Below are 17,092 nucleotides of genomic sequence, written 5' to 3'. Positions count from 1 at the left end.
GTGCACTAATAGCTGATATACCATATACAGTATGTAGAACATTTTCTTAGAACTACTTCCTATAACTAGTTAATTATGTGGTTTTGCAAGTTCTGAGTGGATCGGTAGGTGCAGCCAAACATATAAATATCGCTACTTCTTTCACACAAGACATCTAGTGTTGGCTAAACATGATCATGAAGTATCACATGGTAGGTCTACTTCTGATGTTATGCACATGTGTGTCAGGATGGACAGCATGGCCGCTTACAACAGTAAAAGAAGAATACACAACATCTCCACCATATACAAGAACCACCAGTAGTAAGTATGCCAAAATGGCCAAACTGATTATATCTGTTAATTAAATATTATTTTTTCTCTGACTTTTTACCTTTTATTTGACAGTAATAGTGCACTAAATACCAACTTTGTAAGGTCTTTTGAATTTACAGCTACTGTTTTATAGAAATATAGACAGGTAAATGGATATAAATAAATATAGATTAATGTAGAATATAAATTAAATAAAAAACTATAATATTCATAAAGGTAAAAATAAACTCAAAAGAAAGTTGTAAATCTAATTAAGTAAGTAGAAGGGAAATTTTATATGCTTTGCAGAGAAGCTGTAAAATTTCTATGATGGACTTTTCCGAACCATTAATTAAATATAGGAATTTATAGATCAAGGCAATAAAAACTGCAAATGTCTGAACCTTTATCTGCCTTCATGTAGCGCCTGGATCTTATAACTAAAAAAATATAAATAAAACATAATATTAATGCCTATCAATTCCAAAAGTCTTAACTTTTTTCTTTTCTGTCAACATGGAGACTTGTTATACAGGTCGTTACAATCTGTAAAGTGTGGGTTTTTTTACAATGTGTATTTTTTTTACATTTTTGCAAGGAATTTTCTTTTTTTATTGTGGATATTTTTTTTTTAATAATTTATTAGATTTTTTTAAATTTGCCCGAGAGACTTCAAAATATAAACTACTGAAATGTATTTGTCAAAACATTATTGCTTGATGGCAGTAAACAGAGGATCATTATATCAGGCAATGACAAGCTATTAACAGTCTGGAGGGGGGTATTGTAAGGCACCAGACTGCCATTGTTACTTTTTGGCTAACCTAAATTGCATTGTGTGGGGTTATCGGGTGACAGATGGATCTATCTCCTTATGTTAAATAAATAGATGTCACAGTTTAAGATGGTATTTACTGTCCTGCGGGGTCTTCCCTGTTGTTCCCTATCTATATATATATCGTGCTTACTCGCTATTCCCGCCCCCTGCAAGTCGCTCCGCCCCGCACCACATCACCACACATAATCCCGCCCCCACCCATTACCACACACAATCCCGCCCTCCACCCATTAACCACACACAATCCCGCCCCATCACATTACCACACACAATCCTGCCCCCACCACATCACCACACATAATCCCGCCCACCACATCACCACACATAATCCTGCCCTCACCACACATAATCCCGCCCCCCACCACATCACCACACATAATCCCGCCCCCCACCACATCACCACACATAATCCCGCCCCCCACCACATCGCCACACATAATCCCGCCCGCCCACCACATCACCACACATAATCCCGCTCACCACATCACCACATATAATCCCGCCCCCACCACATTACCACACATAATCCCGCCCCAACACATTACCACACATAATCCCGCCCCCCACCACATTACCACAGATAATCCCGTGCCCCACCACATTACCACACATAATCCCGCCCCCCACCACATCACCACAGATAATCCTGCCCCCCACCACATCACCACACATAATTCCGCCACCACATCACCACATAAAAATCATCACACATAATCCCACCCCCACCACCACATCACCACACATAATTCCACCCCCCCAACATCACTACACATAATCTCGCCCCCCCACCACATCACCACACATAATCCCGCCCCCCACCACATCACCACACATAATCCCGCCCCCACCACATCACCACACATAATAACACCCCCCACCACATCACCACATATTCCTGCCCCCCACCATATCACCACACATAATCCTGCCCCCCACCACATCACCACACATTTTCCCAACCCCCACCACATCACCACACCAAATTCCGCCCTCACCACATTACCACACATAATGCCGTCCCCACATTACCAAACATGATCCCGCCCCCCACACCACATCACCACACATCACCACACATAATCCCGCCCCCCACCACATCACCACACATAATCCCGCCCCCCTCCACATCACCACACATAATCCCACCCCCCACCACATCACCACACATAATCCTGCCCCCTTCCACATCAGCACATATAATAACGCCCCCCACCACATCACCACACATAATCCCACCCCCATCACATCACCACACATAATCCCACCCCCCACCACATCACCACACATGATACCGCCCACCATCACATCACCACACATCACCACACATAATCCCGCCCCCACCACATCACCACACATAATCCCGCCCCTGACATCATTACCACACATAATCCCACCTCCCACCACATCACCACACATAATCCTGCCCCCTTCCACATCACCACACATAATGCCCCCCACCACATCACCACACATAATCCCACCCCCCCACCACATCACCACACCTAATTCCGCCCCCCCACCACATCACCACCACACATGATCCTGCCCCCCACCACATCACCACACATCACCACACATAATCCCACCCCCACCACATCACCACACATAATCTCGCCCCCAACACCATTGCCACGCATAATCCCGCCCCACACCACATCACCACACATAATCCCGCCCCCCCACACCATTACCACACATAATCCCGCCCCCCACTACATCACCACACATAATCCTTCCCCCCACCACATCACCACACATATTCCCACCCCCACCACATCACCACACATAATCCCGCCCCCCACCACACATAATCCGCCTTCCCACCACATCACCGCACATAATCCCGCCCCCTACCACATCACCACACATAATTCCGCCCCTCACCACATCACCACACATAATCCCGCCCCTCACCACATCACCACACATAATCCCGCCCCCCACCACATCACCACAGATAATCCTTCCCCCCACCACATCACCACACATATTCCCACCCCCACCACATCACCACACATAATCCCGCCCCCCACCACACATAATCCGCCTTCCCACCACATCACCACACATAATCCCGCCCCCTACCACATCACCACACATAATTCCGCCCCTCACCACATCACCACACATAATCCCGCCCCTCACCACATCACCACACATAATCCCGCCCCCCACCACATCACCACAGATAATCCTTCCCCCCACCACATCACCACACATATTCCCACCCCCACCACATCACCACACATAATCCCGCCCCCCACCACACATAATCCGCCTTCCCACCACATCACCACACATAATCCCGCCCCCACCACATCACCACACATAATCCCGCCCCCTACCACATCACCACACATAATTCCGCCCCTCACCACATCACCACACATAATCCCGCCCCTCACAACATCACCACACATAATCCCACCCCCCACCACATGACCACACATAATTCTGCCCCCACCACATCACCACATAATCCTGCCCCCCACCACATTACCACACATAATCCCGCCCCCCACCACATTACCACATATAATCCTGCCCCCCCACCACATTACCACACATAATCCTGCCCCCCACCACATTACCACACATAATCCCGCCTCCCACCACATCACCACAAATAATAACGCCCCCCACCACATCACCACACATAATCCTGCCCCCCCACATCACCACACATATTCCCGCCCCCAACCACATCACCACACATAATAACGCCCCCCACCACATCACCACACATAATCCTGCCCCCCACCACATCACCACACATATTCCCGCCCCCCACCACATCACCACACATAATCCCGCCCCCACCACACATAATCCCGCCCTCCCACCACATCACCACACATAATCCCCCCACCACATCACCACACAAAATCCCGCCCCTCCACAACATCATCTCATAATCCCGCCCCCCCACCACATCACCACACATAATCCCGCCCCCCACCACATCACCACACATAATCCTGCCCCCACCGCATCACCACACATAATCCTGCCCCCCCACCACATCACCACACATAATCCCGCCCCCCCACATCACCACACATAATCCTGCCATTCACCACATCACCACACATAATCCTGCCCCCACCACATCACCACACATAATCCTGCCCCCCACCACATTGCCACACATTTTCACGCCCCCACCACATCACCACACATAATCCCGCCCCCCACCACATCACCAAACATAATTCTGCCCCATCACATCACCTCACATAATCCCGCCCCCCACACCTTTAACACACATAATCCAGCCCCCCACCACATCACCACACATAATCCCACCCCCCCACCACATCACCACATATAATCCACCCCCCACACCATTACCACACATAATCCCGCCCCCTGCCACATCACCACACATAATCCTGCCCCCCCACCACATCACCACACATTCCTGCCCCCCACCATATCACCACACATAATCCTGCCCCCCACCACATCACCACACATTTTCCCACCCCCACCACATCACAACACCTAATTCCACCCCCACCACATTACCACACATAATCCCGCCCCCACATTACCACACATAATCCCGCCCCCCACACCACATCACCACACATAATTCCACCCCCCACCACACATAATCCCGCCCCTCCACATCACCACACATAATCCTGCCCCCACCGCATCACCACACATAATCCTGCCCCCCCACCACATCACCACACATAATCCCGCCCCCCCACCACATCACCACACATAATCCTGCCATTCACCACATCACCACACATAATCCTGCCCCCACATCACCACACATAATCCTGCCCCCCACCACATTGCCACACATTTTCACGCCCCCACCACATCATCACACCTAATTCCGCCCCCCCACCACATCACCACACATAATCCCACCCCCCCACCACATCACCACACATAATCCACCCCCCCACACCATTACCACACATAATCCCGCCCCCTGCCACATCACCACACATAATCCTGCCCCCCCACCACATCACCACACATTCCTGCCCCCCACCATATCACCACACATAATCCTGCCCCTCACCACATCACCACACATTTTCCCACCCCCACCACATCACAACACCTAATTCTACCCCCACCACATTACCACACATAATCCCGCCCCCACATTACCACACATGATCCCGCCCCCCACACCACATCACCACACATAATCCCACCCCCCACCACACATAATCCCGCCCCTCCACATCACCACTCATAATCCCGCCCCCCACCACATCACCACACATAATCCCACCCCCCACCACATCACCACACATAATCCTGCCCCCACCACATCACACATAATCCCGCCCCCCACCAAATCACCACACATAATCCTGCCCCCCACCACATTGCCACACATAATCCTGCCCCCATCACATTGCCACACATTTTCCCGCCCCCCCTCACCACATCATCACACCTAAATCCCACCCCCCACCACACATAATCCCGCCCCTCCACATCACCACTCATAATCCCGCCCCCCACCACATCACCACACATAATCCCACCCCCCACCACATCACCACACATAATCCCACACCCCCACCACATCACCACATATAATTGTGCCCCCACCACATCACCACACATAATCCTGCCCCCCACACCATTACCACACATAATCCAGCCCCCCACCACATCACCACACATAATCCTGCCCCCCACCACATCACCACACATATTTACGCCCCCCACCACATCACCAAACATAATCCTGCCCTTCACCACATCACCACACATTTTCCCGCCCCCCACCACATCACCACACCTAATTTTGCCCCCCACCACATCACCACACATGATCCCGCCTCCCACACCACATCACCACACCATTACCACACATAATCCTGCCTCCCACCACATCACTACACATAATCCCGCCCCCCACCACATCACCACACATATTCCTGCCTCCCCACCACATCACCACACATAATTCCGCCCCCCACCACATATAATCCCGCCCCCCACCACATCACCACACATAATCCCACCCCCCCATGACCACACATAATCCCACCCCCACCACATCACCACACATAATCCCGCCCCCTACCACATCACCACACATAATCCCGCCCCCTACCACATCACCACACATAATCCCGCCCCCACCACATGACCACACATAATTCTGCCCCCCACCACATCACCACACATAATCCTGCCCCCCACCACATTACCACACATAATCCCGCCCCCCACCACATTACCACACATAATCCCGCCCCCCACCACATCACCACACATAATCCTTCCCCTCCACCACATCATCACACATAATCCCGCCCCCCCACCACATTACCACAGATAATCCCGCCATACACCACATTACCACATATAATCCCGCCCCCCACCACATTACCACACATAATCCCACCCCCCACATTACCACACGAGGCTCCGTCCCCACACATTACCACACGAGGCTCCGTCCCCACACATTACCACATGAGGCTCCTTCCCCCCACATTACCACACGCACATTATCACACGAGGCTCCGTCCCACACATTACCACACGAGGCTCCATCCCACACATTACCACACGAGGCTCCGTCCCCACACATTATTACACGAGGCTCCGTCCCCACACATTACCTCATGAGGCTCCGTCCCCACACATTACCACATGAGGCTCCGTCCCCACACATTACCACATGAGGTTCCGTCCCCACACATTATTACACGAGGCTGTCCCCACACATTACCACACAAGGCTTCATCCCCACACATTACCACATGAGGCTCCGTCCCCACACATTACCACACGAGGCTCCATCCCTCCATATTATGTATTATTAGTATTATTCAGAATTTTAATGATTACTATTGTTATTAACTTCATTTTAAGTTAATTTACCACCTGCGTAAGCGCTATTGAATGTTGTCATTATTTACTTTAGTTTAATCACCAGCAGCGTTAATTAGATAGCAATGAGCGTGCTGAGCGTTAGCTGGCTGGAAACAGCTAGTATTAAATATTATGGATTCATTATTCCCATATATATCAACAACTAGATGATAAAAAATATCATACCATAGCTCTAAAGTGAGTGTGAAATATTCTTTTAATTCTCATTTGTCTCCCTTCTCTCCACATTTTTATTCTCCAGGATATGCTATATTCCGAATAAAAAAATGACAAGCACATTAATAAGTTACAATTAAAATAAAACAACCTCAATTTATTGATATAAATATAAAAATTATGAAAGTGTGCCAGGACTATTCTAATAGGTAGCTTTGAGTGCCATGGAGGCATCTTTTGCAGTTGCTCCTTGGACCCTGGAAAGATGGGGTTCGCCCTTGTAGGTTCCATCTCATTTGCTATCAAAGTGTCCATTCGGAAAAAATTGTAGCATTCACTATTCTTTTCTTTCGATCCTTATTACGTTTCCATTGTCAACCTAGGTGTTAGGGGTCGAGTTCCTGCCTCTGCACAGGGGGAATCTTGAACCATTTCCACTGCAGTCTCTCATTCTTCTACAGCCACAGTGGAGCCTGCTCAGCAGAGACGTCGGTCCCAGCATCTGACTCAGCCTGATACTGTGCAGATGATTAGTGCTGCCTTTCCAGGCTCAGCCATTGTAATAAGTACTGGTCAGCGGCGAGAAGACGTCTCTGGGTCTAAGTCCTGCTTTTCCTCTTTTGAGCATGCCCAGGGTAAGACCTCCCATTGGAGGTCGGGGGTCACATGCTCAGGTACTGCAGCAGCTCCCATTGGTCCTCTAGGAAGGTCCTGAAGTTGCTGCAGCTATAAAAGGTTTGCATGGCCGCACGGCCATGCGCTAGTGTTAACCTAAGTTATGAGCTCAGCGCCAGTGTGGTCCTGCTTGCATGTGGTCAGAGTTCGGCTGAAATAAGCCCCTAGAATACCGGCACCTCTGGTGAGGAGTTTGTGCATGTGGATTCAGGGTTTGATGAAATAAGCCCCTAGAATACCGGCACCTCTGGTGAGGAGTTTTGTGGGTGCTATGCTGACTGCATGACAACTGTCGGCTCTATTAGGTATCTGTTCCTCTGTGAGGTTAACAGAGCACAGCGTTGTCTTTCTCAAGCGAACCTGTGAAGTAACAGAGTTCACTTATACCACCATATAGTACTGTCTTTTACTAGCAGCAGGTTCTGCACGGTAGACCCCGGGTTGCGAACGCACCTACTACTCAATATACATATATACTCGGTGTGTTCCGCCAACCCTAGCACTAGGAAACTGTATTGATGGTGTACAATTTAAAATCTTAATGTATAAATATGGATGCCACACGGGCGTAATATATCGGCCCATTGATGGCGCCTGGATGACAATATTGGTGAAAGTCAACCTAATTTTCTATATAAAGATGTGATGATTTTTCATAAACCCATCTGAACCTGGACTAATAGTAACTGCTGAAATGAAAGGGTTAAATATTAATTCATGGGTCATGAAAGGTTTGTGGTGCAGGAGACAAACAATAGGCCTCTTTGTCCAAATGGCAAAATCTACTTCCATAATAGAGGACCTAGTTTGATTTTTGCTTTGACCAGGGCCGTATTTAGGGTTTCTGCTGCCCTAGGCACTTTTAGTGCTGCATCCCCCTTTGGTGAGTATGACACTATCGGCAGTGACTTTAGCAAGAATCGCTGATGTTAAAGTCGCCTTTTGCAGCAGATCCGGAAGTTTTTCTGCATGTGCCGCGTAACGGATCACTTACAGCAACACTGCGTTCGGCCTCATTCATTCCCTATGGGATTTGCGGCACTTGCCATGATCTGGCAAATGCGGTACCATACCTCCCAACTTTTGAAGAAGGGAAGAAGGTATAAAGTGTGCGGCGCGCTACGCACGCCGCGGCAATTTTTAGGCCACGCCTCTGACCACACCCATTTCACAACTAGTCACACCCATATCCACGTCCCAACCACAGCCATTTAGCACTGCTGATCACACTGTTTTATATACAATTATAAACGAAACAATATGGCCACAGTGCTCCATACTGTATAATGGCCACACATGATGCTCCATACTGTATAATGGCCACACATGATGCTCCATACTGTATAATGGCCACACATGATGCTCCATACTGTATAATGACCACACATGATGCTCCATACTGTATAATGGCCACACATGATGCTCCATACTGTATAATGGCCACATATGATGCTCAATACTGTATAATGGCCACATATGATGCTCCATGCATACTGTATAATGGCCACACAAGATGCTCCATACTGTATAATGGCCACACAGTGCTCCATACTGTATAAAGGCCACACATGATGCTTCATACTGTATAATGGCCACACATGATGCTCAGTACTGTATAATGGCCACATATGATGCTTAATACTGTACAATGACCACATATGATGCTCCATGCATACTGTATAATGGCCCACCCCCCCTCCCATCATGTATGCATGGCTCATCTCCCCCTCCCTGCATGCATAGGTGGCTCATCCCCCCCTCCCTGTATGCATGGGTGGCTCAGGCACTGGCTCATCTCCCATCCCCCCATGCGTGGCTCATCTCCCCCTCCCTGTATGCATGGCTGGCTCAGGAACTGGCTCATCTCCCACCCCCCCTGTATGCGTGGCTCATCTCCCCCTCCCATGCATGGCTGGCTCAGGCACTGGCTCATCTCCCATCTCCCCCCTGTATGCGTGGCTCATCTCCCCCTCCCATGCATGGCTGGCTCAGGCACTGGCTCATCTCCCATCCCCCCCTGTATGCGTGGCTCATCTCCCCCTCCCATGCATGGCTGGCTCAGGCACTGGCTCATCTCCCATCCCCCCCTGTATGCGTGGCTCATCTCCCCCTCCCATGCATGGCAGGCTCAGGCACTGGCTCATCTCCCATCCCCCTCTGTATGCGTGGCTGGTCTCCCTCCCCCGTATGCGTGGCTCATCTCCCCCCCCATATGCGTGGCTCATCTCCCCCCCGCATGCGTGGCTCATCCCCCCCGTATGCGTGGCTCATCTCCCCCCGTATGCGTGGCTCATCTCCCCCCCGTATGCGTGGCTCATCTCCCCCCTGGCCCACCCCCCCTCCCATCATGTATGCATGGCTCATCTCCCCCTCCCTGCATGCATAGGTGGCTCATCCCCCCTCCCTGTATGCATGGGTGGCTCAGGCACTGGCTCATCTCCCATCCCCCCCATGCATGGCTCATCTCCCCCTCCCTGTATGCATGGCTGGCTCAGGAACTGGCTCGTCTCCCACCCCCCCTGTATGCGTGGCTCATCTCCCCCTCCCATGCATGGCAGGCTCAGGCACTGGCTCATCTCCCATCCCCCCCTGTATGCGTGGCTGATCGCCCCTTCCTTGCATCTGCGTAGGTGGCCTCAGGCAATGGCTCATCTCCTCCCCCTCTGTATGCGTGGCTGATCTCCCTCCCCCGTATGCGTGGCTCATCTCCCCCCCATATGCGTGGCTCATCTCCCCCCCGTATGCGTGGCTCATCCCCCCATATGCGTGGCTCATCTCCCCCCGTATGCGTGGCTCATCTCCCCCCCCGTATGCGTGGCTCATCTCCCCCCCGTATGCGTGGCTCATCTCCCCCGCCGTATGCGTGGCTCATCTCCCGTCCTGGGCCTGGCTGGCTGTATGCGTGGCTCATCGCCGGCTCCCCAACGCTCCCAGTCCCATCCTGTATCATGGCTCCCCGTCCACCGCGGACCTCCTACATCCTCCCCGGCTCCCCCCGTCCTCCCTGGCTGTCATCATACTCACCTGAGTCACCTCACACACTGCGCAGCAGAAGAACGGAATCCTCAACCTCGCTCTGTCCCTGCGGTCAGGTGGTAATGCTCATTTAAGGTGATGAATATGCATGCATATTCATCACCTTAATGAGGCGGCACCATGTGACCGCGGCGCTCACACAGGACGAGCTGCAGTCGTGTAGTCGCTGAGAGCAGACCAGCCGGCACCGCTGGAGCAGGTGAGGTGAGTATGAGACAGACAGTCACGTCTTCGATGGGGGCTGTGCCAGCAAGGAGGCATAAGCGGCGACGGGGGGGGGTTATGTGCTGTCTTAAGGTGACCACGCCGGACCGGACTGTATAACAAAAAAAAAACAAAACAAAAAAGACACCCTGCTCAGGTGCCGCCCCCCCCCCCCCGCATCGCCCCGCCCTAGGCACGTGCCCTCGAGTGCCTAGTGGCAAATACGGCCCTGGCTTTGACCTACGGTTATCTTCTAGGTCTTCCACTAAGTGTTTCTTTTTCTTTTCAGGTTATTATTATACTGTCATCGGTAGCAGCAGCACTTCTAATATATCTTGCGATGATGGAGAAACAGGTACAGAATTACTAGATACATGTTAAGATAAGATAGAAAAAAGATATTGAAAAAGATTACTAAACATACCATATCGTGAATGAATACTATAAAAAGATTTTCATATTTTACATGATAAAGAAAAAAATCACAATTCAACCTATTCCACCCATTTTTATTTACATAAAGGGATTTTCTTGTTTAGAAAACCAATTTTTCCAATACATTAATAAGGTGTTATAAAGGTTGGGGTTAACAGTAGGTACAGTGACAGCCTGGTGAACCAAATACTTGTTTGCATTACTTAGTCAATTGATTTTAAAAGTTATTCTTTCATCTTCTTTCTTCTGGAGCACACTGCTTCTCTGCCTCGCGGTTTCCTGCTGGCAAGGGAGAAGTTTGCTTTTAATGATTGATCGTTGGGACCAGCGGCATGGCTGACCTGATAGCCTGAACTGCGCACGCTTCCATTCTGGAAGAAAAGGCAACTTTGGTAGCACCAGATAAGCATATGGGACAGTGAAGCTGGCCAGATCCAGCAATCCGGCCAGCTTCAAAGCAAGCTTGCAAGCATGTTCTTCCAGTCTAGAAGACCAGCCATATCTGCAGAGCAGCACAATTTAAAATAAAAAATTACTACTATCTTGAGCAGATTTTTAATAAGTGGTAAGTTGCTTATCTTTACGAGCACTTTGCAATTTTACCAATTTCTGGTTATGAAAAAACCCTTTAATGATTACCATTCATTCTTCATTTCATCCATGATGGAACTACAGAAAAGTAAAACACACTTCTTGCTGGTTTCCTTCACACCTTATAGACAATTTTGGGATCCCATCATATAAAAAAGGATTATAAAAGTGGACAATTATTTATTACGGTAATTATAGTTGGGTTTAAAAAAGTGAGAGTGTTAAAAGCTTCTGTTATCAGACACAAATGTATTTAGGCCCATTAGTGAATCAAACACTTGTTTCCATTACTTAAAGAGGTTGTCTGCTACTTTTTCATTCAAGAAATATCCTGCATTACTGTATACAGTAGTAACATAAACGTCTTCTGACAAATTTTACTCTGTTGTCCTGGACCAGAAACAGATAAATCTATGAAACAGGTTATCAGAATGTTTATCGACAGATTTCAAGAACCTTGAGGTCCTTGCGTTGAGAAATAAAGAGTCTGTTTTTGGAGGGGATTATATATTTTATTTATTTTCAAGCCAAAATACATATCTTATAGATATATAAGGAAATGTAACGGGGAGGCACATCACTTGAAAGTCCTATTAGTCACTAGAAATTCTGTGCTCCTTTTGGATTTTAGCTGTAACTTTTCCAGCTAAAAATGATGACACTTTATAAGATTCCATTGAACCTGTAGAATATTTTGGAATCCCACATTCTATCAACCAATGGTGATCACAACTCATGGATTCCCACCAACTGGAGTGACCTAATGGCACCTGCCATGATCATTACTATCCCACTTTTAAGCCATCAAATTAATTCAAACATTCTAAAATTAGAGGATAAGACCAAAATATTTTAGGATTCAGCATAGTGCTGGAGGTCCTGTTTTTTCTTATCATTGGTAATGGTAAAATTTAAATACTGAAAGTCTTTTTGCTAGATTGAATGGCCTACATTGCCTTCAGATAACATTCTTAATTCTCTATTTCTAGTTTTCCCATCATTTACTGTGGCTATGGACACAACTGGTTCAATGTCTTCCTATCTATATCAGTTTCAAGACATTGCCAGGTTTCTTTCCACTCGTCTTGCAGCATCATCTGCCAATGTGACACGACAATACACACTCATGGAATTTAATGATCCAAGTAAGTAATTTATCCTTAAAGAGAATCTGTTTCCACATTTGACCTAAACTATTAATATGGGCATACAGGTTATAGACTGATTAAAGAAAGTCCTACCTGTGCGTCTCATATCAGATGTCTTGTTATTGGTAAATCATCTTTCATCACTTTATGTAAATTACCCCTTCCAGGCTTTGGGGAGGGTCGTGCCTGGAAGATAACTCAGATTCTCTTTGATACCCTACAGTTTATGTGGTGTTGTTAATTTCATGACAGTGAGAGTAACGTTTGTCTCTGTTCACACCATGTTTGGTAATTCTTATATACGTGCTTGGAGATCATTTCCTAGATCTCTATAGATCCAACAAATGCCAATTTGTTTTTGGCATCTATCAGGCAGGCAATGTTATATGTTTTTCATTCATGTTTAGGCAAGCAAAGCCTATGAGGTTTTTTTTCACTGGGTACATGCTTGTTTAGCGCATACAGTATATTGTTAGATTTCTTCTGCATATGCACCTGAGTAGCCCTAAAATGAGATTTGAACAGAGCTTAAATACGGAAACAAAAATCATGTATCCATTGATTGATTCAATCTTAAAAGTCAATAGAATCTTACTAGAGTGGAACCAAAACAGGAGGACTGTTGGGCAGTGGTCACATCGGTAGTTATTGTCGGTAGTTATTGGGTGCGCCAGAACAAAATAGTACAAATTGCCTACTACTTGTGACAACCCCGTTGCTTCTTCTGATTAGTAATCCCCATGACATCATTATGTTGTGTGTTGACACACGCATGATGTTGCCGCGGCCAACTTAATCAAAAGAGGTTCACGACTTATAAGGTTCACAGGGCTTTGGTTGACCACTAATGTGGCCGTTGAAGCAGGGTCCTGTAAATCTTCTTGCTCACCTCTCTAATATAGATTATCCTCCAATATTGAGCGTGCTGGTATGTCCTATGTCAGGTCCCCATGTATGATGCGGGCTAAGCTGCTGAGCATACATCTAACAGAACAGACGCTGCATCGGCCTCTAAGAGCAGCAAATTAATCAATCTCTCATAGCCGAATTTAAAATGTACAGTCCAGGAGGTGCTGCATTTTGCAAGAACTCATCATCCCCCCCATGACAAACTCGCAGGATTTGAAGCATTGGTATGACAGCCATGAGTCTGCTGAAGGCTCTGTGACTTTCATAGTGGTGCTCAAATGAAGAACAGCCTGGGTTTTATATGAGGCCACAATCATTCCTATATACTGCAATACCAAGTAATTGTGTAATATAACAAACTGTCAATTGATTGCAAGTTTAAGACCCCTAAGAGAGGTAAAAGAAAAGTTTTTAAAAAAATAAGAAGATACAAAAGTTTGAGTGTCTGAATCTTTCCTTTCAATAAAAATAAGCATAGGAAAAAAATTAAAAAATAAACAAATGTATTATCACTGTATCCATAAAAGTCTAGACTATCAAAATCCTAAATTAATTAAAGTTCCACTCCAGTGTTTTTTTTAATTACAGTGCTGGAGTGGTGCTTTTAATCTAAGATCCCTTCCCCCGGTCTTATACTTACCCATCGCCATCTTCACCTTCTATCGCCACCTTTTTAACCGGTCTCCATCAGTTTGTGACCTGCCGGATCACTCCAGTGTTGTTGGAGCAAGCCGGGGCTTACAACTCAATACAAGTCTGTGATAGTCTGGTTCTGGCTCTCATGGATTTATGTTGAGAGCTTGTGACGTAACTTCTGAATTCCAGCCAGTTAGACACTGTGGTCACAAGAGGGCACCTTGTGAATGGAGCGGAGCTGAAAAAAGGTGAAGGCGGTGGCTGGTAAGTATAATACTAGGGTCAGGGACAATAGAAGCACCACTCCAGTGCTGGGGGAAAAAAAACTTGCTAGAGTGGGGCTTTAACCCAAGTGGTAAATTCCATAAGGAGAAAAAAAATTGAATTGACAGAAAGGCACTTTTTTGGTCACCATATCACCTTAAAAAAATGTAATAAAAAATTATCAAATCTCACATGTAGCCCAAAATGGTATCCATGACGTCAACTCACCACACAAAAAAAGAAGACCTCACACAGCTCCATCAACGTAAAAATGAAAACATTCCAGGTCTCGGAAAATGGCGGCAAAGGGCACCACTTTCCTCTCCAGTCTATGCCACAAATATTTTTTTTTTATGGGACAAAGTTGTCATTTGTTGCCTCTAATGGCTTACCATGCAGTCATCGGGAAAAGCCAAGCAGAGCAAACAGGAGATTAAATGATCAGACAACTCATTTTAATACACACACACCAGAACCAGGAGGAAAAACCTTGACTTCCCCTTTAAACACTAGACAATTGTTTGTGTGCATACACGTTTTTGTTTACTTAAAAAATTAAAAAAAAAAAACATTTCTTCGCAGGGACTTACCAAGCTCATGGTAAAATTATTAAATGTCATAAACCCAGTGAAGTGACAAGCCCTGCACCATTTGTACTCTGCCAAGGTGGACCCCCTACTATGATGTTTATATACCCTAAGACCAATTTAAGCACCAGTATCCCAGTCCCATACTTTCGCATCTAAAGGGAATCTTTAAGCAGGAATTAATGCCCAAAACTATTTATATGCACATTTTATTTTTTCAAAGACAAGTCCAACAATACTTTTACATGGCGAGCCCGTTCCTCCATTACTAAGAAATCAGTTTTTTAATTGATACGCACGTGAGCCTGTAAACGTTTTGTAGATCTGATGGCTCCGTCACTCCAGCTCAATTTTTTGCACAGTGCTTCCTCCTCCTTTTTGATTGCTTGCTGAAGACCCTCATTGCTATAATCTCAGTCCTCCTTTGAGGCTCAGTCATAAGTTGAGTTCAACAGGATGCTGAGATTTTTACTCTACACTGAAATATCGTTGCATTGCAGGATATAGTATGAACAAAAAGGGGCTAAAAATTAATGTAAAAAATAAAGAAAAAGTTTTCAAAAATACAATTTGTTTTATTTAATATAAACGCTCAAATCACATCATTCCCCCCCCATTAAAAGTAAATAAGTTAAAAGAATAAAAAATACACATTTGATATCGCTGCTTTCATAAAAGTCCAATCTATTAAATTATAAAATTCACTCACCCAATCTGTAAATATTGTAAAGTGAAAAGAAAAAAATCAAACACCAGAATTGCAGGTTTTTTATCATCCTGCTAAAAAATTAATTATAAGCACCGAATGTACACAAAATTGGTAGGAATAAAATTGATAGCTTACCGCTCTAAAAACAGGCAATCAGTCCGCCCTGTAAACAAAAAACTAAAATGTTATGGGTCTCCGAAAATGTCGGCACAAAGCAAAAAAATAAATATTCCAATATTCTGAATTGTTTTTATCAGTAAAATAGAAAAAAATCGATTCATATTTGGTATCACCGTAATGGGACAATCATTTTTCCAGGTCCTTATTATTACCCAATGAATGTTATAAAATCAAAACCCAAATAACAATGAAGAATTTTTTTTCACCATTTCATTACACGATTTTCAGTACATTATATGGTAAATTGAATGGTGCCATCAAAACTACAAGTTGTCACACACAAAAAATGACCTCATGTGTCAATGTTGATGTTAAAATAAGATAGTTATGGCTCTTGTAAGTAGAAGCTGAAAAATTCCCTGGTCCTTAAAGGGTTACGATGCTTTAACTGTGTGATATGGTGGAAACAAGGTGGTCATTTTCCATTCTTAACTATAGGTAATGGTGATCAGATAGGGTGAAATAAATTTTCCCACCATCTAGTTATAAGAATGCCACATGTTGAGCGAATATGTTCGGAATCGGTCCCCAAATCTGAATT

General features: G+C 46.3%; 1 protein-coding gene across 1 annotated transcript in view; it reads left to right on the top strand.

Moving 5' to 3' along the window:
- Positions 1-148: 148 nt before the first annotated feature.
- Positions 149-17,092, top strand: part of LOC143785925 (uromodulin-like) — a 52,188-nt gene continuing 35,244 nt past the window's right edge. Inside the window, exons 1-3 of the mRNA XM_077275069.1 lie at positions 149-303; positions 11,382-11,447; positions 13,108-13,263. Coding sequence (XP_077131184.1) covers positions 171-303; positions 11,382-11,447; positions 13,108-13,263 — 355 coding nt within the window. The 5' untranslated portion in view covers positions 149-170. The remainder of the gene's footprint in view (positions 304-11,381; positions 11,448-13,107; positions 13,264-17,092) is intronic.

This window comes from Ranitomeya variabilis, chromosome 7, assembly GCF_051348905.1.
Source record: "Ranitomeya variabilis isolate aRanVar5 chromosome 7, aRanVar5.hap1, whole genome shotgun sequence".
In the NCBI taxonomy this organism is placed as follows: domain Eukaryota; kingdom Metazoa; phylum Chordata; class Amphibia; order Anura; family Dendrobatidae; genus Ranitomeya; species Ranitomeya variabilis.
The sequence above is the reverse complement of the archived record's forward strand: the minus strand, read 5'-3'. Positions and strand labels throughout refer to the sequence as shown.